The sequence below is a fragment of the Nylanderia fulva genome, unplaced genomic scaffold (assembly GCF_048542155.1).
Source record: "Nylanderia fulva isolate GAGA-0341 unplaced genomic scaffold, ASM4854215v1 Scaffold14, whole genome shotgun sequence".
Taxonomy (NCBI): domain Eukaryota; kingdom Metazoa; phylum Arthropoda; class Insecta; order Hymenoptera; family Formicidae; genus Nylanderia; species Nylanderia fulva.
In genome coordinates this window covers 1,145,684-1,169,944 of record NW_028189622.1, presented here as the reverse complement: position 1 = coordinate 1,169,944, position 24,261 = coordinate 1,145,684, and the positions used below count along the sequence as shown (strand labels likewise).

The 24,261-nt window shown below is 32.7% G+C and overlaps 6 protein-coding genes and 1 long non-coding RNA gene across 12 annotated transcripts in view; 4 read left to right on the top strand and 3 right to left on the bottom strand.

The window, feature by feature from the left end:
* The window catches only part of LOC114929076 (kin of IRRE-like protein 3), a 166,220-nt gene extending 156,899 nt beyond the window's left edge, over nt 1-9,321 (top strand). For 2 of the 4 annotated variants that reach the window (XM_029300450.2, XM_029300452.2), the window contains 5 exons: nt 494-632; nt 2,307-2,494; nt 3,254-3,387; nt 3,864-4,086; nt 5,164-6,154. In XM_029300450.2, coding sequence (XP_029156283.1) covers nt 494-632; nt 2,307-2,494; nt 3,254-3,387; nt 3,864-4,086; nt 5,164-5,289 — 810 coding nt within the window. In that variant the 3' untranslated portion in view covers nt 5,290-6,154. Of the gene's footprint in view, nt 1-493; nt 633-2,306; nt 2,495-3,253; nt 3,388-3,863; nt 4,087-5,163 lie in introns of all 4 variants that reach the window. The other 2 variants (XM_085480103.1, XM_029300451.2) reach the window with 2 other exon arrangements.
* Nucleotides 1-11,262, bottom strand: part of LOC114929080 (uncharacterized) — a 64,066-nt gene extending 52,804 nt beyond the window's left edge. For both annotated transcript variants that reach the window (XR_003819194.2, XR_003819193.2), the window contains exons 1-2: nt 10,890-11,262; nt 10,158-10,346 (exon numbers count right to left, since the gene is read on the bottom strand). This is a non-coding gene — a long non-coding RNA (uncharacterized LOC114929080). The remainder of the gene's footprint in view (nt 1-10,157; nt 10,347-10,889) is intronic.
* eIF6 (eukaryotic translation initiation factor 6) lies at nt 11,008-13,124 on the top strand. The gene is made up of 6 exons (XM_029300454.2): nt 11,008-11,275; nt 11,665-11,750; nt 12,138-12,313; nt 12,400-12,576; nt 12,635-12,816; nt 12,895-13,124. Exons 1-6 carry the CDS (start codon nt 11,169-11,171, stop codon nt 12,908-12,910), a joined length of 744 nt encoding a protein of 247 aa, XP_029156287.1. The 5' UTR covers nt 11,008-11,168; the 3' UTR covers nt 12,911-13,124.
* Nucleotides 13,125-13,494: 370 nt separating this feature from the next.
* LOC114929359 (uncharacterized) lies at nt 13,495-17,989 on the bottom strand. 2 transcript variants are annotated; one of them, XM_085480102.1, is made up of 11 exons: nt 17,845-17,989; nt 17,087-17,245; nt 16,078-16,969; nt 15,751-16,002; nt 15,418-15,691; nt 15,058-15,335; nt 14,829-14,972; nt 14,484-14,727; nt 14,215-14,357; nt 13,969-14,104; nt 13,495-13,889 (listed from the first exon to the last, which is right to left on the bottom strand). In XM_085480102.1, the coding sequence occupies exons 3-11, from the start codon at nt 16,966-16,968 to the stop codon at nt 13,708-13,710; spliced, it is 2,544 nt and encodes an 847-aa protein (XP_085336228.1). In that variant the 5' UTR covers nt 16,969; nt 17,087-17,245; nt 17,845-17,989; the 3' UTR covers nt 13,495-13,707. The 2 variants fall into 2 exon arrangements, with proteins under 2 accessions (XP_085336228.1, XP_085336227.1); XM_085480101.1 differs by lacking the exon at nt 17,845-17,989 and having other exon boundaries at nt 17,087-17,622.
* On the top strand, nt 17,659-19,448 carry amx (TM2 domain-containing protein 3 almondex). The gene is made up of 6 exons (XM_029300916.2): nt 17,659-18,243; nt 18,427-18,494; nt 18,569-18,715; nt 18,842-18,963; nt 19,035-19,178; nt 19,268-19,448. Exons 1-6 carry the CDS (start codon nt 18,153-18,155, stop codon nt 19,401-19,403), a joined length of 708 nt encoding a protein of 235 aa, XP_029156749.1. The 5' UTR covers nt 17,659-18,152; the 3' UTR covers nt 19,404-19,448.
* A 674-nt stretch (nt 19,449-20,122) lies between these two features.
* IntS14 (integrator complex subunit 14) lies at nt 20,123-22,625 on the top strand. Its single transcript, XM_029300913.2, has 6 exons — nt 20,123-20,753; nt 20,846-21,170; nt 21,270-21,481; nt 21,579-21,833; nt 21,912-22,241; nt 22,309-22,625. Exons 1-6 carry the CDS (start codon nt 20,577-20,579, stop codon nt 22,531-22,533), a joined length of 1,524 nt encoding a protein of 507 aa, XP_029156746.1. The 5' UTR covers nt 20,123-20,576; the 3' UTR covers nt 22,534-22,625.
* LOC146724288 (pyroglutamyl-peptidase 1) lies at nt 22,374-23,833 on the bottom strand. The gene is made up of 2 exons (XM_085480100.1): nt 23,289-23,833; nt 22,374-23,205 (listed from the first exon to the last, which is right to left on the bottom strand). Exons 1-2 carry the CDS (start codon nt 23,505-23,507, stop codon nt 22,828-22,830), a joined length of 597 nt encoding a protein of 198 aa, XP_085336226.1. The 5' UTR covers nt 23,508-23,833; the 3' UTR covers nt 22,374-22,827.
* Between the last annotated feature and the right edge of the window lie 428 nt (nt 23,834-24,261).

Here is a 24,261-nt window from a genome sequence, read left to right as displayed (position 1 = left end):
TTGGTGAGATAAAAAGGACCGCGATTATATCCAACGTTTCAATTTTCATCATAAACCTTTCCGCATGATTGGTGAATCATCGCTATGTATTTCTGTCGATGTATCAATCCGTTTATACAAGCTATCTTATATTTTCACTTGAATTTTGTGCGTGATAATAAATCCTTATTTGTCACTTATCAATATATTCAATTCATATTCTATAGAGCTTTGATATATAAAATACGCGAAAGCTAGGATAACGTTTTATTCGCGTGATAATAAATTCTGATTTGTCTCTTATTAATATATTCAATTCATATTCTGTTAAAGCTTTGATATAATACGCGAAAGCTAGGATAGTACTTTACTCGCACACGTAAGATTATTTAGACGGGAGACGATTCGACGGGAAGCGTTCACGTTCGTCGTTTGATGACTGAGAAGGGATGGAAAGGAAAAGGGAGGAAGGGTAACAACTTTCCATTCAAAGGATGTTAAACATGTGTCGCAGGTGGTGAAACCGGCCATCACAGAGAAGTTCGTCGTCGTAACGACGGAGGGTAGCCCAGCCAGATTAGAGATCAGACTGTGCTCCGACCCGAAGCCGAAGTTCGTAGCCTGGGAATGGGGCAGCACCAGACTGCACGCCGGTTAGAGACTGTTTGCCTTAAACTATCGTCGCAAGTATTCGATTTTAGTCTTTGGTTTGATCTTTTGTCTCCTTTGCGTATTTCCTTCAAGGGAATTCCGCATCGCGAGATACGTAAGTAATCGGAAAGGAGCAAATAATAGAGAGTCGTGAATTTCTTTCTCTACTTTAAAGTTCATGCGATACGAGAGTACGTATAGTATTTAATTTAGACAATTCGAGCAATTTCAAGTATCGTATTTTATTTCACTGTTGCCTTAACATTATCGATTTCCATCATTTTTATTATTATTATTTTTTTTTTTTATAAGGCGATATATGAAAGATATTGTGATTATAAATCGCTATATCGAATTCGCGTTAAAAATAATATTGTAAAGGATTAATCTAGCTTTTATAAAGTTAAGAAATAATACCATTTGCAAAAGTTATTGCAAAGCGATAGACAGGGTATACGTTTGCATCAGTTTGTTCGAGTAAAAAAAAAACATTCGAAATGGGCCAAGGGATTAATAGGTCAATCAGCGGAAACTTCCGATTAGAGTTGAAGGGAACATTGATCTCTTGGCTGTTTTGTTTCACCATTCTACAATAGCGTTCTAGATTGCTCACCACGCGAACCAGCCGCAAAGGATAGCCGTATCCGCGCTCTTTATCTTTGTAAACGTGTCGGTAAACACACAGGCCGCACACGGGAAACGTATGTACGAGAAAGAGATACACCACTTTCGAAGCACGTTGTTGGCGTGTAAAATTATTACGACCGCGACGACGAGCTGACTCGATTTTACTTTGTTTCGCTTTGACTTTCATCCCTCGGCCATCACGCAATTTTACTCCGCAATTCTTCCTTCGTTATGCGCTTCCGCGAAACGAAACCTCCATCACCTCGTCTAACGAACCATTAACGTGTAAACTTTGCTTTAGTTTCTGTTTCGAGTAGTACGAACGACCGTGTGTATTAATTATTAACCTTTTCCTCTCTTTCTTTTACATTTTTGCGAAACTATAACGCCCGTTAAACTTTCCCCCGAACCTTCAACCGAACCGGGGAAAAAAGCACTCGAGCTTTTCTCCGAGATTGCCCCTTCGTATAGGCTTTTTTTTTCTTATGGTTCTCGGTATAATTGGCACTTCACCATAGGAACCTTCGACGATCCCGCCGTCGCACAGTCGCAATTACTCCTTGGTTAATTGATCATTCGACCGTAACACGAGCTACGAGATCGTTTCGGTCTTGAGACATCCGTTCAATTTCCGCAGAACCCAAATCGATGCACTCTACTATATATTCGCACCGTGAATTTTTCTCATAGTTACCCCGAGATATATCGGACGATTAATTAATCTCTGTTGACACCGGTTCTTCGCGCTCGCATAATTGCTTACGTCATCGTGTATAATATTTATAAGAGTCTTTATATCCCGGCCAGGTATACGCTTGGAATTTTTTCCGTGTTTTATTAATATTACTTATTTTTTAATTTTGAACGCGATCGTTTTTTTTTTAACGACGACGTTTCGTTAATTTGATTTTTATTGAATATTTAATTTTCTTTTTATTTTACGCGTATTAATTAAGTCTATTATTTTGCGAAATTTTATTTCAGTTGTTCGTAGAAACGGAAGAATACAAATTGTCGAGAGATGCATGGATTCGTTCTATTATCGACAGGTGAAGTTCTGGAACCGCGTTATCGTGCGCTCGATCTGGAGCCGCTGGCTTCGGAGGATTGTTACGTAGCGATCTTAGAGTTGACAAGTACGGTAAAAGAGGATCAAAGGCTGTATCACGTTATCGTGGAGAACGATCGTGGCAGTGACAGACGAGCGCTGATGTTGAAAGTCGATGAGCCCGGCCAGGTAAACGTTACTTACACATATATACGTACGTAAACACAGTCGTAATATTTTGACAAATAACATCTCTTTTTAAAAGACGTATTTTCCAACATCGTCTAATAAGAAAACAAACTCCTTTCGTATAGAAATAAATTAGAAAATATATATTTAAATTGATAAAATTGTAGATATTTTCACGAAGTAAGATAATAAAAAAATCTTGCAAATTTATATATCGTTTTATTATTATATAATTGACATATGTACAGAGTGTCTGATATAAAATATCACACTGAAAATATACAAATAGATCTCGTTATTTGAAGACGATTTTTCCTCAGCAAAAATGTCGAAGGAGGCCATTATTTTTTGCATGTTTCCAATTTTTGCCATCATGCATTTCTTTATAACTAAACCTTAAATTACAATTGTATTAAAGTAAACTCTACTTGAAATTAATTGGAGAATGTTGGAGGTTTTGTTAATATTTTATTTCCACAAGACTTACAATTAGTTTGCGAAAAAGCCTTTATTTTCAATCGCTTATAACTCGAAAATTATTTATGCCTCAATATTTTTGCTGAGAAAAAATTGTCTCCAAATAACAAGATCTACCTGTATATTTTCGGTGTGACACCTTATGTCATATACCCTGTATGACAGCACAGACAAATTAAAAAAATATATTTTTAACTTTGATAAATCACGTGCTGTATTTTACGAACGCGTCCGCGTGAAAATGCATCTCCGGAAATGCATATAGAATATTCTTCTCTACAGATCCCGCTCGTTATCGGCGCGGTGGCCGGATTCACAGTGCTCTCGGTGCTGATAATGGGATTCGTTTGTTTCCTACGTTCGGATAGATGCTGCGTAGCCAGAAACACAGTACCGGCACTGCAGCAAGTGCATTGGTAAGCACGCGATATTGCGCTGCGCGGTGATTTATAGACGAGTATGCGCCACCGTGGATCACGCGCGATGCTCCAATATTGTGTACACTTGGACAGAACTGCGCCATAGAGTATATCTATACGAATTTGCATATGCAGTGGTACGAGATTTTTATTGCAAAGATATATGTATGTATTTTAAACAGACTGGGAAATTTGTCTGAATCTTTCGTATCTTTTGTGTTCCACAAAAAAAAAGAAAGAAATAGTTTAAGAACAAAAAAGGACTTATAGAAGTATTTTTTTTTCTCGTCTACTTTTTTATAGATCTTGATGATTTAAATTTCATTTCAAGCTTCAAATAAGTTCTAGAGAACTTCTTTAAAGGAATTATCTGAGAAGCATTTTCTCGCGTATATATATATCGTGCGGGGGCGTATACAACAAAGCATCTCTAATGAAACGAAACCAGAATAACATATTCGCCGTTTCTACAGTACAAAGGCTTCCAACGCTATGATAGAGGATCCACGTTTGGCAGTAGATACGATGGAACGCACGAGTCAGCAGTTCGTTCCGGAGAAGCGAGCCAATCATGTTCTGAAACCCGTCCCATCGCAGCAATACCAGCAGGAATGCTATCAACACGACCAACATCAACAACAACATTATCAGAGGCATCATCACCATGGGCAGCCTCACGGACAATACACATTGCAGGTCAGATAAGTTGCTAATAAGACAGAGAGAAAAAAAGAACGAATTACTCTTGCATCATTGAAATCCGATATACTTCGCGTTATTTTTTACCCTTTTTTCTTTCTTTCTCTCTTTCTATTTTTTCCCTTTCCCTTTTTATTTAATTATTTGTCACACTGTTGCCCCCGAATTGCACATAAAGTTTGCAGCAACCGACACGATTCCTTTGAACGCGAAATTAGTTACTAGTTGTTGCGATTGTAGAGTTTTGCACGGCAAGCGTTTTTTGAATTTTTAATGCAATATTAAATATATATTACATTTATTTTATTTATTATTTTATTGTTTTACAATTACATTAGAAAACACATAATTACAGTAAAGCAAGATTATTGCGTATGAAAATTTTGCTAAATATAAACAGAATGACAACTTTTTTTCATCAAAATTTTACAATGAATGTATGTCAAATAATTCTAACAATAAGTAGCAAAAAATGCATTTCATTCATTTCTCTATGTAAGATATAGCATTTAAATTTATGTACATTTATTTATATTTGTCATCCCTTTTTTATGCAAAACTCTACTCGTTCTTATAATGAACAATGTATATTAACCCTATCACAGAGTTCGTTTCTCTCTCAATTTTGCCGTGTCACCGACCAACACGTCACTAGTTATTATTAGTTATTTCGCTTTCAACAATATTTTTTTCAACTGCTTGCTCACTTTGCACTCGCTCAAAAATAGCCACCTGACCAAAGCACGCGTTTAAATTTAAGCGATGCATTCGCGAAAGCAAAACTGCAAGTGCATGCAACTTGACCTGAATGCGAAACGAACCGTTCGGATTAAGCGCGGCGATTTACCTAACGTAGTCAACGGATCGATTCTATTTTTGTCGATTAAATTATCGGATTGTTTGTCGGTGACTATATATATCGTATTAATTTTTCAACCATTTGCTTTCGGGGGCTCGTCAAGTAAAATGAGGGAAAAAAAAAGATCAGATTAACGATTTATTTAAACGTTGACGCGCCCCGCACGTTCGTATATATCCATTAATTGAATCAATGAGCGAGCAATCTTGGCGCAGGAAAAATTCCTTCTACAGGACGAGGAACGGGACACGCTAAATCGGATTAAAAAAGGCAAGGAACGAGGAGCGCAAACTTTCCACCTTTTCTCCCGGAAAGATCTTGAAGGTTTTATATATAAATAAAAGGGATTGTGTATTTGTTTTCTCTCCCGATCTACACGACCAACGTGGAAATGTAAAAAATATATAAACACACGTTATATACGCTTTAATGTGTATAACCAGACGCATTCTACATCGATAGATCGTCCGAAAATTTGTTGGTACTTTTTCGCCGATGAAATGACGCGCGTAAAAAAAAAATCATCCTCGCTCGCGATTTTACGCGCGTAAAAAATTTATTACGATGTTATTATACGATCGTTTATTATATATAATACGTATAAACTATGCGATGACATTGGGACGACGCTGTAACCATTAGAGAAGTGTTTTTAGATCCAACGTTAAATTAAAATACTTATGCAGCGACACGCGCTGTTCACAAGTATCGAACGTATCACGTTCTCCGATCGCGATAGTCGCTTGAGTGATTTATGCGCTCGGTAGGGTGCATTACGCATGCATTTGGTTGCATCTAGTTCCTGGGTGTCCCTCAACCAATTACCGCTGTGTCCTTGTTTGTAATTTAATTTAGATAGATGTACATAAGTAGACCGTGCCGACGATATAATGCCGCCACCATCCTATCCTATGTCGATTGAACGCGCGGTTTTCCCGTTTTACAGAGAGCGTACCGTATATCTTATTTTTGTAAAAAAAAAAAAAAATCACCGAATTAACCGAATCGAACGGAATTCGTTCTGCTTGAGATTGAAGTGCTTAATCTTGAACAGAGAATTCCTATCGATTCGGCCGAGTTGGCTCATTTCTCGCGCGGATAGCTCATCTCGTGTTGTTTTGATTTCGCTTCCATCCAGAAAGGAGCGTATTCTCTGCAGCCGCGCGTCCTGCGGGATTCAAGAACGTAAGACTGAACTCGGCCGAGATCGCCGAATTTACGCTTTAAGTAGCAGCGCTTACGACGGCGGACGACCGATCGCGCAACGAGATCATCCAATCGTTTCGAAAACGTACAATAGTTGTAATTAATTATTACGCGAAACTCGTTACTGCCGTATCCAATATACTGCCTCCAAAAAATACTGCCTCTCTTTGAGAAAAGAAAAAAATTGTAGGCGCGATTAGTAAATATCAAATACAATATTGCAAATGCATTTTTCTGATACATTTATCAATTGAATTAATAAAAGTGAGCACAATCTTGGCGCAGAAAAAATTCCTTCCACAGAATGAGAAACACACGGAACATGTTAAATCGGATTTAAAAAAAAAAATCAAGAAACGAGGAGCGCGGGTAACTTTATTTTTTTTTTTTTTATTTTTTTTTTGTTGAAAGGACGTTAAAGATTTTATATATGAATAAAATATTGTATTTGTGTGTTTCCGACACACGACCAACATGCAAATATATGTATAGACACATACACACCTATACACATACGTATATACACACGTTATACGCTTTAATGTGTACCAAACGCAATCTCTATTGGATTGTTCAAAGTTTATTGCGCATCGAGAATCAAATCGTTTCGAAAACATATAACAGTTGTAAGAAAATAGTTGTAATTAATTATTATGCAAAACTCATTACTGCCGTAATCAATACTGCCCATTAAAAAAAAAATGAAAAAGTTGTAGACGCGATTAGCAAAAATGTCATTACTACAAATGCATTTTTCTTTCCACTTGATTTTGGACCTCGTGTATTTGAAATGCTAATAAACATTGTAAAAGAATCATCGGAGACCATATTGAAGAGTGTTTGTATAATAGATATTAATTAGTCGAAACTGTGCTCATTACGATTTAACGACGATATATCGCTATCTCATTAAATATATTATATAAGCGCATATGTACATACACATATACATACATATATCCGTTTAGATCACTGACGTACAAATCGTCGTCCAATCCAAATGAAAGTTTGATGTTAACAGCGATGTAATCGCCCTTACACACGTAATCGCGATATACACAGTGTGCCTTTACATCGCTGTTACAAAGATTAGTTTAAACAGCCGACAGCCGTGATAGTGATTTGATTCGCATTTGTATAGTAGTCGTATACGCGAATAATTTATCCGTTCGAGAGGGAGAGGGAGAACGAGAGAGAGAGAGAGAGAGAAATACTCTCGAAAAACGGGGAACCAAACTGTACAAATCATTTGAGAGTGTATCGATCAACGAGTGAGCATGTCGGAGTTGCATTTTGTATGTACCCTGCACATCTTACGAGATTATATGTACAGAGAAAACACCCACTGGTTACTTTCATTCCTATCTCAAATACGCGACACACCCATGTTGTTTACCGTTACCTCGATAGTTCTGGTAAGATTAGCTATATTGTATCTCCTGGTTGTTGCCATCATTAATTAAGCCTGAAGCGAATACCGCCGACTTTGTAATCGGATTAAATAATGTGGGACACTTCATTGTATGGCGTATAAAAAAAGTAGTTTTGAGGAGTTCTCTTTCGTGTATAAAGTTGTCATCATTAAAAAGTGATCATATATATGCGTATGTGATTGCCATTTATCATCATGTCCATCATATATCCCCTGATCCCGAAATTTTGAAATACGATAATTTTTTTTAAAGATTATAATCTTGCATTCTTACACAAAAAGAATTAATTTTTATTATGTAATATTATAAATATATATGACGTTGACGTCAAATACTTGTCGCGTATAAAATTGCAATCGTCATCATTCATTTGTCATTAAAACAATTATTGATTAGAAAGGCAAATAAAAATAAATATCTTAATTATACTCGTATTTATGTAAATGTAATTTAAAATATACGTTTTTATTTTTGCATTATGCATTTATATACGTGCTTATGTACTTTTTATATGTACTTTTTAATTTGGATCTTTTGCCTGTCACTGGATTTACTACCTATAACTATAGCCTAACTATAGCTATTTGGCACATACGTGATGTCAGGAGAGTAGAACGATTCTTCTTAAAACAACTTTACGTCTTCACGTGCTACGTTTTGGCCGTGTCTAGATCTGCACAGATTGCACTCATGCTAGTTTCTATCCCCGACTACCAAGTAATAATCTGTAGAACATTATGATAGTAATTCGTCCGATATAGCTAGTTCATCCGTATGCATCCGTACCAAATCCGCATTAACCTTTCATAATTCCACATATATGTTAAAAACATATATAACATATGTGTATAGGTATTATATATGTACATTAATACTTCGTTATTCTCAAACATACAGAGTTGGTGTAAAATTAATTCATGTTGAAATCTATGTATTACCTAATTACTATATGCATTTTCATATTATTTCATTAATACAAATGAAAAGAGTTTATTTCCAAAATATTTTAAATTCATATATTTTAAAAATGAAGATTATAATCTTCGTTTTTAGAGATATGAATTATAGAACGATTTAAAAATAAATTCTTCAAATGGGTTTTTGCGAAAGATAAATATTTATAATTAGTAATAAATATCCGAGATTCAAGTTGTTCCATAAGCTATAAGCAGGTTATTGCGGATTGAAATTTGCGAGATCTCGAGACACGTTAAGATCCTAAGATGGAAATTGTGCAGGGGGAGCAGCTGTTTCTCAAACCCGATCGTTTAGCGACGTTGAAGCCCTATTACAAGAGTGAGAAGCTGCCGCAATATAGCCAATATACAACGTTCAAGCCAAACAACTGAAGACTTTACTATTTCTTTATTTTGTATACATATAGAAATTATAGAAATGCGAGAAAAAGCGAAATGTGGAAAAACGAGCGACCGGAGAAACGATACGAAATCAAATACAAAACTGTAGTTTTCCTTCCATTCATCCTCAATTATTATGAGTATGGAATATATCTAAGAAAACTGCGTACATATATGCATATAATAATTATATCAATTATTCGTGTCGACGCAAATCTGCGGTGTCGATCGAAATGACACGACAAAATATTTCTTACTCTCAAAATATACTGCCAATAAAAATTTGTCGAAAGTAAACAATTCCAGAACCAATCAAAATAAAAATTACATATTTATAACGCTTACAATAATATTGTTAATAAAACAATGATTTTCATCAATTACTATTTTTACTGACACCTTTTACTAAAAGTAAGTAATTACGAGTGTATTATTATTACTCACCTGAACATGAATAAATTCATCAAATATATAAATATATAAATTATATTATCATACAAACCATTGTGCATCAATTTATTGCACCAAAAAGGTGCATAAATTAATTTTATTTTTGTATTTTGTTATATAACGTTCTTTTCAACCATCTTATATTATAATATTTTGATATTATATATTGTCTCGTTGCAAGATGAAATACCATATTCCGAAAGTTTTAGTTTTATAATGCTTTTACAAAGTAAATGTCTTTCTCTTTCAATTGATAATTATATTTATTATATGTTACATTAAAGTAACATATGCTTCTCTTCCAAAAATATACTTTTATTTATGTGAAATACTTATATAATTCTTTATATTATGAAAAATTTATGCAACATTATAACTTTTAATTGTATATTAATCAATAAATTGTAATATTAAATTATACTTTTAAAATTATATATTAATATAAATAAGATAAATTAATAAAATGTTAACATGTAAAACATTATTACGAAATAATTGATAATTTAAAAAGAATATTGATAAGAAAGATTGATTTTTCAAGATGAGAAATCGCGTCATAGCCATTATATTTTATCTATTTCATAGTTTAACAGGTTCGATGATTAAAGATCATTAAAAGAAGAGAGAGAAACATGAAAAAAACATTTCGAGATTCGTTAAGAATTTTTAAATGATCACATCGTCAAAATTTTTTGTTTTTTATTCATTTTATTTCCTACGAAATAATAATATATTTGCAAGATTTGTGATTTATTCACTTACTTGTATGTTTATTTATTCTGCTGTTTTATTCCATCCAGTTGCACGCATTATTAAGTATGTACCTGATCGATGAAAGGAGATCTCCAGAATCCGACTCTGCCAGATCGATGACAAAATCCCAGCGCAATGGAGACGATATGCAGGGTAAAATCACAAAAAAATCACATTTTTTCCAAGAACACAGAAATCCTAAAGAAAGAGAAAATTTGTTATAAATAATATTTTATTAAAAATGAATTAAAATATAAATCTAAAGAGATATAAGATCTAAAGAGATATTGAATTAATCAAGGATGAATCTATGCATCTCTTTTCTTTACATTAAGAAAATTATATATTTATTTTCTTCCGAATTGATTGAACAAAACTGACAAAAAATCGATAATGTATACTTTATTGCATATATATATATATATATATATATATATATATATATATATATATATTATAACAATTCTTTCATTTATCTTATATATTGCAATGATTCCTATAGATTACAAATTATTCTGTTTTCCACTCTATTTTCATAACCATTTTCGTAATATCGACCGTTCGATTGCAGAATTAAATGCAATTATTACGTACCATTTCATCATTAATTTGACGCATTGTCGTTAATATCTTCATGCAATACGATAATCTTATCTTTTGTAGTCTTATCTTATCTAGTCTTTTCACGCAATACAATCTTTATCTCTACATTTGCATAAAGAAATTTCAAATTTAACTTACGTAAAATTGGAGATGCACTGTACCCATCGATAGCTTATCGCGTAATGGCGGATAGTCGCGCGCCACGTCATTCTCGATACTCTCGAATTGTGTATCTCGCGCGAGAATCGATTGTTTCGAGCGCGTACTTCACTCCGCGCCCTCGTGCTCCGCGACAGAAAGTAGCGGCACTTGAAAATTTTCGAGGTTAGCGTGTTACAAATTTACCGAACACAAACCGTTCCCCGAGATTTTAACTCTTGTTGCTCACGCTGATGTAATAACTGTGCGATCGCAATCATGGCAGTTCGTGTACAATTCGAAAATAATAACGAGATTGGCGTTTTCTCAAAATTGACAAACTCTTATTGCTTGGTAGCGATCGGCGGCTCCGAAAACTTTTACAGGTAAGAATGACGTCATCCATAACGCAATTATATGAAATCGTCATTTATATATATATTTTTTAATTTTTATTTTATTTGACAATGCGATGAATAGAAAATGTATTCAAAGAGAATTCGTTAATATTAAAGGTATAAATATTTTGCTACATAACCTTAAAACATATTATACAATAGTACATAATTTACTTATTATTAAGCAGAATAGAATGCAATTATAAGTTAAACTTTATTATAAATGTATTGTAATGTAATATAATATATTGTGTGTATATTACATTGATATAATGTCATACTGTCATTTTTTGATAATCTTGCAGTACCTCGACCACATGTATGTACAGTTGATATAGTTTTTTTCATATTTATTGATAAAACTGATAAAATTGCAGTGTATTTGAAGCAGAATTAGCAGAGACAATTCCTGTTATTCACATATCAGTGGGAGGATGTCGTATCATAGGCCGATTGTGTGTTGGTAAATATAGTACAATAGTTTTTATCAACATGTGGAGAATATTAATGCTATTAAAGTATATAGAGAAAGTAATTTTTATTGATACCAGAATATTAATTAGAATGAATATTACATATAACATAGATTAAGATATAAATTAAATGGTGAAGAATTAGAAATCTATAAAAATTTCAATTTTTAAAAAATTTCCTGTATAGCTCTTGAAACACTATGGCCTTACAAAATTAAAAGTTTTTTCTTGCATTGTGAAAAAGTCAATGCTAAAAGATAAAAGAAATATAATATTTTTTGAAAATGTAAAGTTTTCTTACATATATGTATATATATATACTTATTATCTATTTACATATATATATATATATTACTTATAAATACTTGTTACAATAGGAAATAAAAATGGATTATTAGTGCCAAATACAACAACAGATACAGAATTACAACATATTCGAAATTCGTTACCGGATAATGTAAAAGTACAAAGAGTAGAAGAGAGGCTATCTGCTCTCGGCAATGTTATAGCATGCAATGATTACGTTGCCCTAGTTCATCCAGATCTGGATAAGGCAAATCTTTGATATACTTTTTATCATAATTAGAAATTTTTTATATGTTATGTTATAAGCATAATTTTGCAATTTATACTGTATAGGAAACTGAAGAGATTTTAGCTGATACCTTGAATGTAGAAGTATTTAGGCAAACTGTCGCAAGCAATGTTCTTGTTGGATCATACTCCATTTTATCCAATCAAGGTGGTTTGGTTCATCCAAATGTGTCTATACAGGAACAAGATGAATTATCATCTCTTCTACAAGTACCACTCGCGGTAAGACAAACAAAAAAATTGTGATTTTCTTTGTTTTCAGTTAATAATTATATTTTAGACTGGAACAGTAAATAGAGGAAGTAATGTAATCGCAGCTGGTATGGTTGTAAATGATTGGGCTGCTTTCTGTGGTATGGATACCACTTCAACAGAAATCGCTCGTATAGAGAGCGTTTTTAAACTTAATGAAGCTAATCCAACTCCAATTACAACAAGTATGCGTGCACCTTTTATAGAAAGGTAAGAAATTCTCTAAAACTAGATATCAATAATATACAATTATAAAAGTATTTTTTCTCAAAATTTTTATCATTTTAGTATGTCGGACTTTTAAAAAAAAATAAGAATGTCAATAAAAATATGCATTGGGACATGATACTGGATTATACATTGTGTACATGTACATAAAGCTCGATATTTATGGCTTACACGTTTGCACAAAATTATCCTTTCGTCAACATATCCAAGACGAGCACTTTTCCGCGATTCTGACATAGAAAGATAAGTGTAATAAAATGTTCTCTATATTAAAATTTATATATACGAAATATAGCGGTTTTTTTTGTTACATTATTACCAAGACATTTTGTTACGAACTTGCACTGTTCATTACTAGTCATTATTGTCTATATGTACATTTTTATTAAAAGAAAAAGAGTAAAAAAAAAGAGTAAAACGCGAGCACAGAAAAATCAAATTACTTATATCGTTTTTTTCTAGAAATAATATATATAATCTAAACACTACCAATGTAAACCTGCTTGCAACTACATGAAGTATCATACATAAAAAATTCATCCCTGTAGCTATATATATATATATATATATATATATATATATATATATATATATATATATATTATATATGTATTATATTATATATATAATATATATAATATTAATTAATATAACTGCATATAAACAGAAATATTATATTGAAATATATTTTAATCGATAATATTCTCTTTGAATACAAACGCGTTCTGTGTCAAAAATGTAAATTATTTCTATCCTGTTGGTTTTTACATAGTACATAAACGATCTATTAATAAGGGCATTGTATTAGCCTGCTAATAAAATGTATTATAAATCAAGTGGGCCAGTCCGTTTTATTAATTTTGATCAATAGGACTAGAGTAATGGTAGTTGTTCTGCATGTAATAACTCGGTGGCTGCGGCGGAATCTGCACACATGACCAACGTAATGCCTGCTTGATAAGACGCCGGAATGCGAATGTGAGTCATTCCGGTAGTCGTGTTATTAGGTTGTTGTCTTCGACTCATCGATTCACGCACCATATTTACAACTTGCCCTGTTGCCAAAAATGTCATTAAAATTATTGCGATTATGAATATAGAAGCAGTATATATAAAAAAATGCATATAACATACCAAGCACATTAAGTTTTCGCCATTTCTGATCCATTGTCGCAAGTGACGTTAGATCTGTATTTGCGTTCCAATGTGCTAGAACATCTGTTTTTCGTATTAACAGAATACTAGGGCTAACTAATTGATGCCACACGAGCTAAAATCATGTTAAAAAAATAAGATTCTGATCGAATCAATACCGCGGCTAAACAATAACTTAAACGTGCAATAAATATTTATTTGTATTAATCAGTCGAGTAAACGAACCTGTTCAGGTAAACATTCAAGAGGATTTGTTAAATATATGCCAGCTGGTCCTACACCAAAAATCATTTGATGATGCCATGCATCTGGTATGTCGCAACCTTCTCCACAATGTTGTAAATTCAACGTTGCAATTGGTGCAGCACCTGAAAATGTGGAAACAAAATATTTGTATCTTGAGGTTTTTTTGATACTACTAAAATTGAATTCTTTATTTCTTTAAAAGTAATATATTTAATCTGTTTTCCTTTTTAATATTTCTAATGTCTTACCCCTGGAAATCCAATAATGTAACCAATGAGATAATGACACCTTTCTCTCTGGATAAAATGCAAAGAACTTTGTTACAGCTGCGCCATTTGTGGACAAGGATATTCCTCGTGCTATATCTTTATGAGTTGCTCCCGCTACCGATCGACTGACGAGGTATCTCGGTAACGGCACACCCAATTCTCTCAACCTTGTATTTACACCTTTTACTAATACTTCCAAGGAAAATGATGCATTTAAGGCCAGCTAAAAACAGATGATACACGCGTGAACAAATGTGATCGAATTATTGTATAGAAATTTACATGGTTTATATAATTTCTGCATATATCTGCATCGATATGTACCAAAGCATTAATTGCAGATGTAGCACCACAGGCAGAGGTACCAATTTGTGTTACTTGTTTCATTGTAGCTTCTTGTTCACTCCACAACATTACTTTTTCAACTGGTGGTAGTCCATCCAATCGTTCATTACACAGTTCGTTTTCCTATATTTAATCATTGTTTAAAATTTAACATGTATTGTTTGATTTAATCATAAAATTTATTTTTTTATAATATATAAATATTTACCAGATTGGAATCGCCACTTTGATTAAATGCAGCTTGTTTATTGAGCATTAGTTTCTTAGCCATCATTCTATGGTAAAGTGTAGAACTAAGATTAACTTTTCTGGCGTTCAAAGTGGAATTGTCCGGAACAGACGTTGACGAAGGCTCGACCCATAATTCAGAATCCGAATCTCTATTATCACCAGGTGATATAAGGTCACCACTCGTGTTATGATAACCATAAGATTCGCGTAATGGACAACCCGTATTACGATAGAGTGACGCACTATCCCATCTTCCTGTAAATTAAATATATGTGTGAAATGTATAATACAATTATAATATAGATTTGAGAATAAAATAATAATCATGAAATCATACCAGTTCCAGAACTAGTACTAGGCATCCATGGAGCGGAATAAGTTGGTTTCGCACTCTGTTCTATTATGGATTGATTACTTGCACATTGTTGAAAATTCGTATGATTAACATTTTGTGTACTTTGTTTCGAAGTTTGTGGCATAGACAGCAAGCTTTGTCTAGACACAACTTTTCCACTGCTTAGATCGTTTAATATAGGATCTGATTCTATATTATCTAATGCTATGTTCTGTATGTCTTCATTTATAGAGGCCAAATCGCTATCTCCAGTATCCTGTAAAAAAGGAAGAAATGTTATTCTGACTAAATCTTATACTATAGCGAATAACTTACCTGTTCACAAGAAGGTCCAGGATCAAAATCCATTTCCAGAAAATCCATCTCCGGACTCGATCTACCACTGTGATTCTGTCCCTCTCCTTCGTGATTTTCTACATGACCCTGATGTAATTCTTCCTGTTGATTTAAATGGATTACATCGTCATTCCCCTTATAAGTATAAATACAATAGTCTTCTCCATCAGACATGTCCCCCTCGTTTCCAGAACTAGAATCCATTCGTTCCATCTGTTCTCTCTGTGAAGCCTAAAAATATAAAAAAATTTTCATTCTAGGCATACAATATAAACCTTGATTATACAATCCACGATAAAAGCTTACTCTCTGTATTCCACTGGGTCCAGCAACTTCTCTGCTGCCATTGATATTAGGTCTTAAAAAACAACAAGTTCCTTGACTCGTTGAACCTATACTACCACCTATATTATTCAATATACGTTTAGATCCATAGGACTTTGATGTCCAAGAACAGTCAGCCTCTGGACTAGAGTCTGAACTGCAAGAAACTTTAGAAGGACATTTCTCTATGGCAGATACATAATCCACATTGTTTTTCATGTCTATGTCATCATTTGGTTTACTCGTTGATAAATTAGGAGGCATTAATGGTGCATTTAACATAGGTACACTTGAATATAACATAGCACTGGTGGTTGCAGTAGAATTAAGAACAGTCGATGCCAAATTATGATTAACATGTGTATTCATTTGAGTGGAAGATAGATTCAAATGCATTTGAGACTTAGGCAAATTCAATGCGCTTGCATTCGTGACAGTCTTAAGCTTCAATTGACAATTGACAGCATTGGTGTTTGTAGTTTGAGGCTTGATGTTGGTGGTGCTCGTAAACATAGAAGATACGTTCACATTTGACATGTCTTGAGAAACATTCTGTTCCAAGGAATTGGCACAATCAGACATAGGAGCTTGCACAGACTTTGTTCCATTGGAAAACATGACGGATGTTTTGACAGATGGTAATACAAGCTTGATGTCATTGCTGTTATTATTTAACCTTAACTCTTCTACAGCAGTTCTATTCTCCAGCTGTACTTTAGACATCATAGCACCCTGGTCCACTGATTGATTATCATTCTTTAAACTGACTCCATCCACTTTGACCTCTGCTTTACCCTGATTATTTCCATCGTTCTCCTCTGAATTCATATTATTCTCGACGATGAGACTAGCGGCAATTGCATTACACAGCATCCTACAAACAAAAACACAATCGTGAGGATATTGTCAAAAAGTATTTTTTTGTCCCGACGAAGGAAATCTATTATTTTTCTTATCGATTATATGTTAGTGGTCGTAAAATCGCGCTTACCATGTGGCGCGATACAAAATTACCCGCTAAAAATCGAGTAACAGTGACGACAGAAACTCTGCGATGTTTTTTTCGAAATTGCGAAGCTTGGGAAAAAAATACGCCTCAGCTGCGTGGTTAGGCGGAGATTTACATCACTTTCTTCCGGCCGTAACTAGGCTAAACAGAGGGAAAAAGCGCATCACTTGCGCGAATTTCGCAAAAGAGTGATATATTTCTCTTTTCCGAGAAAAAAAAAACACTTCCCGTCAAACAAAGCTATCGAAACACCTTGCTAACATTCTAATGTCTTGTATTAGTACCGGAAGTCAGCTGATTGTCGGAAACGAGCATGCACGCGAAACTTCACTCTATCGGTTATTTTTTTTTTCTTTCTCATCTCTTATTCACTCGCCTATTTACTTTTCATTTTCTTGTCCCGTTTTATTTATTTTTTCTTTTTTTTACGTAACTTTTTAGAACAATGATTATTCGTAAATTCACGAGTAAATTCCGTCGTGATAGATCAAAGTAAAAATATGTCGATGTTTATTCCATCATAATGTTTGTTATATACATATATATATATAGATTTCTTTATACATTCGGCATTATTAATATTACTGTACCACACTGTGATTAAAAAAATTTGAAGACTTTATACGAAAAATCTCGGACAAAAATAATAAAGTCAAATACATGTACATAGAATGAACGAGATAACGAATCTAATTGGTTGCACCATGTTGTTCCTCCCATTAGGACACGTTCATACTTACGTATACGTATGATTTACTTTACATCAGCGTTCATAGATAATCCTATGCGGAGCATAACACGAAAAATAGTAAAAAGTAAGGCAATTGTATTCCGTCGCGATGAGAGAGATGACTTCGAAATATTCTCGTCCTGCCAAATGTCGTCGATGACAGCTGATGACGCCAAGTGTACGTATGCTCGGTGCTATCGCATCTCTTGATTTCGTGTATTTATGTATACGAATAAACTCGGGAATTGAGATGCATACGCGGCGAGTTTTCGACGAAGAGTAATACTAGTACCTGGTGAAGCGAATCCTCGCGCAGGGATGAACGTCGTCCGGATCAATTCGAGGAACGTGATTTTCCTCTTTATAACGCTTCTATCAACCTCCGCCGAAAACACGCACTCGGGTCATGGTGAGTGATACCTGTCAGTCATTGATATAAAATGACAATTTATGTGAATTTGAATAAAATTTAGGTGGTATAAATGCAAAAATTGTTATCAGAGATATAGCGAATATATTAATATATTAGTGCACTGAAATATATGATACTTTTTCATACATGTATTAATATTTGCCATGTTAATTGTTGCAGACACCCTGAGCACCTATGCTGCAAAAGAAGCTAATGTAAATACTACACCAGCTTACAGCAGTAAAAAGGTGAGTTTTTATATATAATTTCAATTGAATAATTTTGTACAGTGACAAATATGAATCGGATTGTTAAATTGCAGGAGGAAATTACTGGTATGTGTGGTCCAAGTGGAATATCTTGTACTGAATTGAGCGGAGAATGTCTGAAGTGCAATTTAAATTACAGTTGTGTGTATGGTGCTATCTATTTTGTACAATGTTCTGTTATGGAACATGTTGATTGCATAGTAAGTAAAATTTGTTATTAGTATATCAGTTTAAAATCATATAATATATATATATATATATATATATATATATATATATATATAACTGGTTTATATATTATAATTAAATGCTTTATTTCTTAATAGGGCCGTAGGTCTTTTGAAAAGACATACATATGTCGTTATTGTTATCAAACTGATCACTGGGAACATCAGTGCCATCAAAAAAATTCTTGCAGTTCAGTAGCATCTCCACAGCAGTATTATAGGTTTGTACTAATCAGTTTCATTATTCATATATTGATTACAATAATACTAACAGATAACATTTTTGTTTTAGAACAAATTGTACAGTAAATAATGACATACTATGTCTGGGCAGACGAAAGTTTATGAAAAACTTGCCTTGCAACTGGACAGTTGGATATCGATGGTCTACAGCTCTGATATTGAGTATTACTCTTGGAGGATTTGGTGCTGATAGGTATATTAATCTTGCAAAAGAGTATTATCTAAAATATAGATAATTGATTAAATATAATTTATTAATAAAATATTTATTAAATGTCGCAGATTTTATTTGGGACACTGGCAAGAAGGCATTGGCAAGCTTTTCAGCTTTGGTGGACTAGGTGTATGGACCTTAATCGATGTAATATTAATTTCTATGAGATATTTAGGTCCTGCTGATGGTTCTTTGTACATTTAAATTGTTTATGGATGTTGTTAATTAATAAAGAAAGTTTACTTTTAATTTTATTATAATTTATTGCAATTCTTATATAAGATAGTGTCTTATAAAGTACAGAAATATGTTACATCTATTGATTGTAAATGATAAAAGTTAATATGATATATTTGTATAAAAATAAAATTTATATTTATTTTGCCATAATATAATTATACAAAATAGAGTAACATTGTTCTCACAATTTCTGTAAGTTTTTTTTAAAAAAGGAAGAAAGAAAGAAAAATGTAAAATTTATAGGTTTTGTAAAAATATACATAAAAAATGTGATCTGTTCTATATAAATTCAAAGTGTAATAGAAGTCAGTTAATAAATATATGCTTGTAATTATATATAATTTAAAAAGATTAATTTATTATGTATAAAAAAGATAATTATTTCTAGAAAATGTTATCAATTTATTATTTGTATATTTTTTTATTTTATTGTATAGTTATTGCTATTCACAAACAATGTAAAGAAAAGGAATAAGAGCAAAGTATTTTTTTTAACAGATTTAATTTCATATAACATTAAAATATGAATAAATACAAAGATCACACACATAATGAAATGTTCTTATACTACTAAATATTTATCAATATAGATAAAATTATAATAATATTGTTAAAAAATAAAATTATCATATAACATGTGTCATATAGATCATATAAAATAAAATATGCTACCAGGGATTGTGTAATAAATATTTGATTAATGATGTACATATGTAAAAATGTAAATGTGCAGAGATGCAGGATGCAGGCGCAGGCATATTTCTTACATCTGTGTAGTATACACACTACATATGTAGACAAATATGCCGGTTAAGTGACAACGTTGAGAAATATATTAATATTACATAGAAGCAATGCACAAAATCGCTAATTATTTATCACGAGACAAGTAAAGTTTGTTCTTTACAGAGAGAACAAATTAATTAATTAACATACAGCAAACTTTAACACATATCGTGAATCTGTACATAACCTATGCTGTTTATGAAATACATTGAAGAAGCTTACAGAAGAATTTATGAGAATATATTAAAAGCTATATATTTGTTCCAAATAAATCTATAATACAATATAATGAAATTTTTGACAAGTGTATTTGGTATTTAATCAATCTTAGTGAAGCTTTGCTCGGTCAAGATGCCTACAGTTATAGCATTAGACGTGTCCTTGTCGATGAGAAGACCTGTATTAACAAACGGGACGAATGATAATTTGCAAAATGAGCCATTGACTCGACACCATTTAGCGGTGCATGGTATAAACGCTTTGTTGCATTACTTGCAAGTTAATTCGAAGCTGGAATTTGTGTCATTGGTAAAAACAGAATGATATAATATATTGAGATGAAATTTTTTCAGGTGCAAGAAAGCATATTAATATATTTGTAAATGCATTACAACTTTCAGATTGTATTTTCATCATTGTATGAAGTGGTTTGTCCTTTTACACGTGACTATGACAGCATACGTTCAAAGCTACAAACTATCGAGGAATGGGACAAGACATGTATCGAAGGTGCGCTGCATGGTGTCAACAATGTAATTATGGCAGAATGGGGCAATGCTACTGCTTGCCAAGTGATTCTAATTACAGATGGCAATCCTGGCATAGGACTAATGTCCCTGGGCGACTCTTTGAATACTTTAAATGTTACACGAGATATGAATCCCTTTCCATTACCTTTTCCATATCCAGGAAAATTAAGTATAGTGTGCATTGGATCGCAACAGGGTAGGTAAAAAGTTGACATATGTATTTTTTTATATATTTTACATATTTGAAGATATTACTCGATTATATCTCAGTTATTTACTCATTCTATATTTTTAGATCCTAGTTTACAAGCTGGTTTACCTCTCTATCAACGTTTAGTTGATTTAGCTGGTGGTGACAGTATTGTTCTGGTTCCAGAATCACCACTTAGTAAATATTCTGTTGCTGCTTGTTTCCAGAAACTGGCTGAAGCAAATTATGTTTCCTTTCAAGGATATTTAAAGTATGGCCATTTAGGCTCTCGTATCTTATTATCACCAGCTCCTATGGTAATAACAAGTATTACACATAAGAAAGTATATAAATTATCATATTATAAACAATTCATCATGAACAATTATATAATCATTGTTATACATGTTTTAGCCTTATACAAAGAAGACAGATTTTGAATTAGTTCCTGGTCTAGTAATATCAAAAACTATAGAAATATGTGGCTTTATATCTGTAGGGGATGTCGGTAGTCCAAGTTCTATTTCTAGACATTTGGTATTACCATTGGCAACAGAAAAAACTTCAAATATGCAAGGTATATCGTTAGAAGAAGATTCAGATACTGATGAAAATGGAGACGAAGGAAAAATGCCATCTTTTTGTGTATTGCTTCATGGAGCATTGAAGGTAATAAATCTTTATTACTTTATTACAATGATTTTTTGTATTGCAGTTGTAAACTAATAAAATTAATATATATTGTAGGTAGAGAATATGGCCGCCCTCTGTTTATTGAACAATGAATGGTATGGATTTATATATTCTTGGGCAGACACTAAGAAGAAGTCTAACTTAATGTTAACAGTATTAGAACCAGGATCCGATGTTGTACCATGGTTAGGTAATTTCAACAATTTAGGCCCATTAGATACAGCTAAAGATTCTCCAGTCAGTTTTCCAGTGAGACCAGCTGAAAAAAGAAGTTATACACAAAATGCTCCTTCGTGGATACGCCAGGTCGGCTTACAATCTGATATTCAGAAAATATTAAGACACGCGAGAAAATTACCAGAGAAGACACAAAATTTTTATAAGGTAAATACTAAATTATAAAGATGATATTTTGTATGATTTTGAAATAATTATTTATATGATCACACAGGAGGTAAACAGATTACGGCGTGCAGCAGCATCAATAGGTTTTATTGAATTATTAGAAGGATTAGCTTGTATTTTAGAGCGAGAATGCACATTGTTACCGCCAAATCTGAATCCAGATTGTACAATTCAAATGGGACATGTTGCATTAATGATCAGAAAACCAGAATTCCTTGAACTCAGATATAATATTCCACCTGCACGGACAAAATTTCAATCTGGATCATGAGTTGAAATATACAACTGGTGTGTTATTATATTTAATTCGAACACATTAGACACATTTATATAACAAAAAAATAAAATTTTTATTTATTTTAATTTTAAATCATTCCCTATATAATATATAACATATTGTCACATTTTTATTTTACTTCTGTTAGTTTTTTTTCATTTGATCTATATCATACATATATAAGAAAATATATAAGTCACAAGTATGTTTTTATAAAATTTTAGTTTTGTTACACATAATAATTATTGACATTAAAAATACTTAACAATAAGATTATTAGCTATATTTTCAATTTCTTATTAAATAACATAAAATATCATATAAGCCTTTAGCAGTTTGTATACTGGAATACTTGTCAAAATCTGGAACATGTACAAATAGTGTCTTTGACGATTCAATAGCGAGAGATTGATAAAATATATATTCGCACAGATATCTGCCAGCATTATCTGAGAGGCAAGCTCTACATTTATGTTTCTTATAATTTTTATTCACATGACTGCAAAGTTCTTTGGTATCTATACGAGTTTCCAAGACATTACACTCAATGTTTGTTTCATCAGGACACATTTTGTTTATGTCAGATCTATTATAACCATTGCTGCAAGCCTGACATTCAATCATTAAAGCTTCAGCTTTGTGTGATACACCTACATGTAGGACAATCTGGAACGATGAAAATTGAGAGAAATATAAAATTATAATTCATATAAATATCAGAAGAATCATATATAAAATACACTGCTTACTGTAGGATTGTATTTCTTCCAAAGTTGAGGAATCTGAATGGATACATCACTGTATGATACTGGAATATTTTTGATAATTAATTTTACGTCAGAATACTCTTTAGAATCTATCCATAGTTTTTGCAATTGCTTCACCGCTTCCCAACTGGCATTCACCACATGTTGGCCAAAGGGGCCAAAACCGGTAACTAAAATTGTACACTCAGAATCGACGCTCATTTTGCGAATGAAATTCGAATCTCGTGAGTGCTACTAATTAACTCGACGAGATTTAACTTAATTGAGAGATATGATGCTTGGAAATTAATTTTATCAGTTTATCAAGCTTGTGTTATCGCAAGACTGATATATGATGGCAAATACATGTGTGAATGATTTATTAATTTAAGAACATTTAGAACGAGTCTCAACTTTGAGGAATAACTGATGAAAACTTTGATAATTAACGTAATTAAGCAAATTTGGGGAAAATATAAAGGGAACCACGCATAAGATACGCGTTAAACGGTATCAAATTTAGTCACATCATAACCTATAATAAAATGTAAATATTAAAATATAATATATCCCTTAATTCCATCTCCGCATATATATTTGTTATAGCGATTAAAATTTGAAAAAGATCGAGGGAAAAGAAAAAATGTATTATTGTATATGTGAAAGTATATTTCATTAGGCAAAAATGTAACCAAAACAATGCATTAACATTAAATTATCGCAATTATATTTCAATGTTTCGAAATTGCCGCCATTGCGATACCGCGATACTTCGATACTTCGAGAATCGCAATATCGAATCGCGGTCGATCGTAAAACATAACGGATTCGCAGAGTGCAGAGTCAAATCGTGCTCCACACAATTCTCACAATTATTGTGTTAAAATTAATTTCCTCGTTTCGAAAAATTATCGAGAATATCTTATTAAGTACTTGAACAAAATGTGAGTATTGTGTACATTTATTATTACGCGTC

Coding starts and splice junctions, on each gene's coding strand:
- LOC114929359 (XM_085480102.1), bottom strand. CDS start 16,968: ATGCTGTGTAATGCAATTGCCGCTAGTCTCATCGTCGAGAATAATATG. Junction 14,973..15,057: donor AAAGTGGCGATTCCAATCTG/GTAAATATTTAT, acceptor GATTAAATATAG/GAAAACGAACTGTGTAATGA. Junction 14,105..14,214: donor TTGAATGTTTACCTGAACAG/GTTCGTTTACTC, acceptor ACATGATTTTAG/CTCGTGTGGCATCAATTAGT.
- IntS14 (XM_029300913.2), top strand. CDS start 20,577: ATGCCTACAGTTATAGCATTAGACGTGTCCTTGTCGATGAGAAGACCT. Junction 21,482..21,578: donor TATTATCACCAGCTCCTATG/GTAATAACAAGT, acceptor TACATGTTTTAG/CCTTATACAAAGAAGACAGA. Junction 22,242..22,308: donor AGACACAAAATTTTTATAAG/GTAAATACTAAA, acceptor ATGATCACACAG/GAGGTAAACAGATTACGGCG.
- LOC146724288 (XM_085480100.1), bottom strand. CDS start 23,507: ATGAGCGTCGATTCTGAGTGTACAATTTTAGTTACCGGTTTTGGCCCC. Junction 23,206..23,288: donor GGAAGAAATACAATCCTACA/GTAAGCAGTGTA, acceptor TCATCGTTCCAG/ATTGTCCTACATGTAGGTGT.
- amx (XM_029300916.2), top strand. CDS start 18,153: ATGAACGTCGTCCGGATCAATTCGAGGAACGTGATTTTCCTCTTTATA. Junction 18,244..18,426: donor AAACACGCACTCGGGTCATG/GTGAGTGATACC, acceptor TAATTGTTGCAG/ACACCCTGAGCACCTATGCT. Junction 18,964..19,034: donor TCTCCACAGCAGTATTATAG/GTTTGTACTAAT, acceptor TTTTTGTTTTAG/AACAAATTGTACAGTAAATA.
- eIF6 (XM_029300454.2), top strand. CDS start 11,169: ATGGCAGTTCGTGTACAATTCGAAAATAATAACGAGATTGGCGTTTTC. Junction 11,751..12,137: donor CATAGGCCGATTGTGTGTTG/GTAAATATAGTA, acceptor TTGTTACAATAG/GAAATAAAAATGGATTATTA. Junction 12,577..12,634: donor TTCTACAAGTACCACTCGCG/GTAAGACAAACA, acceptor ATTATATTTTAG/ACTGGAACAGTAAATAGAGG.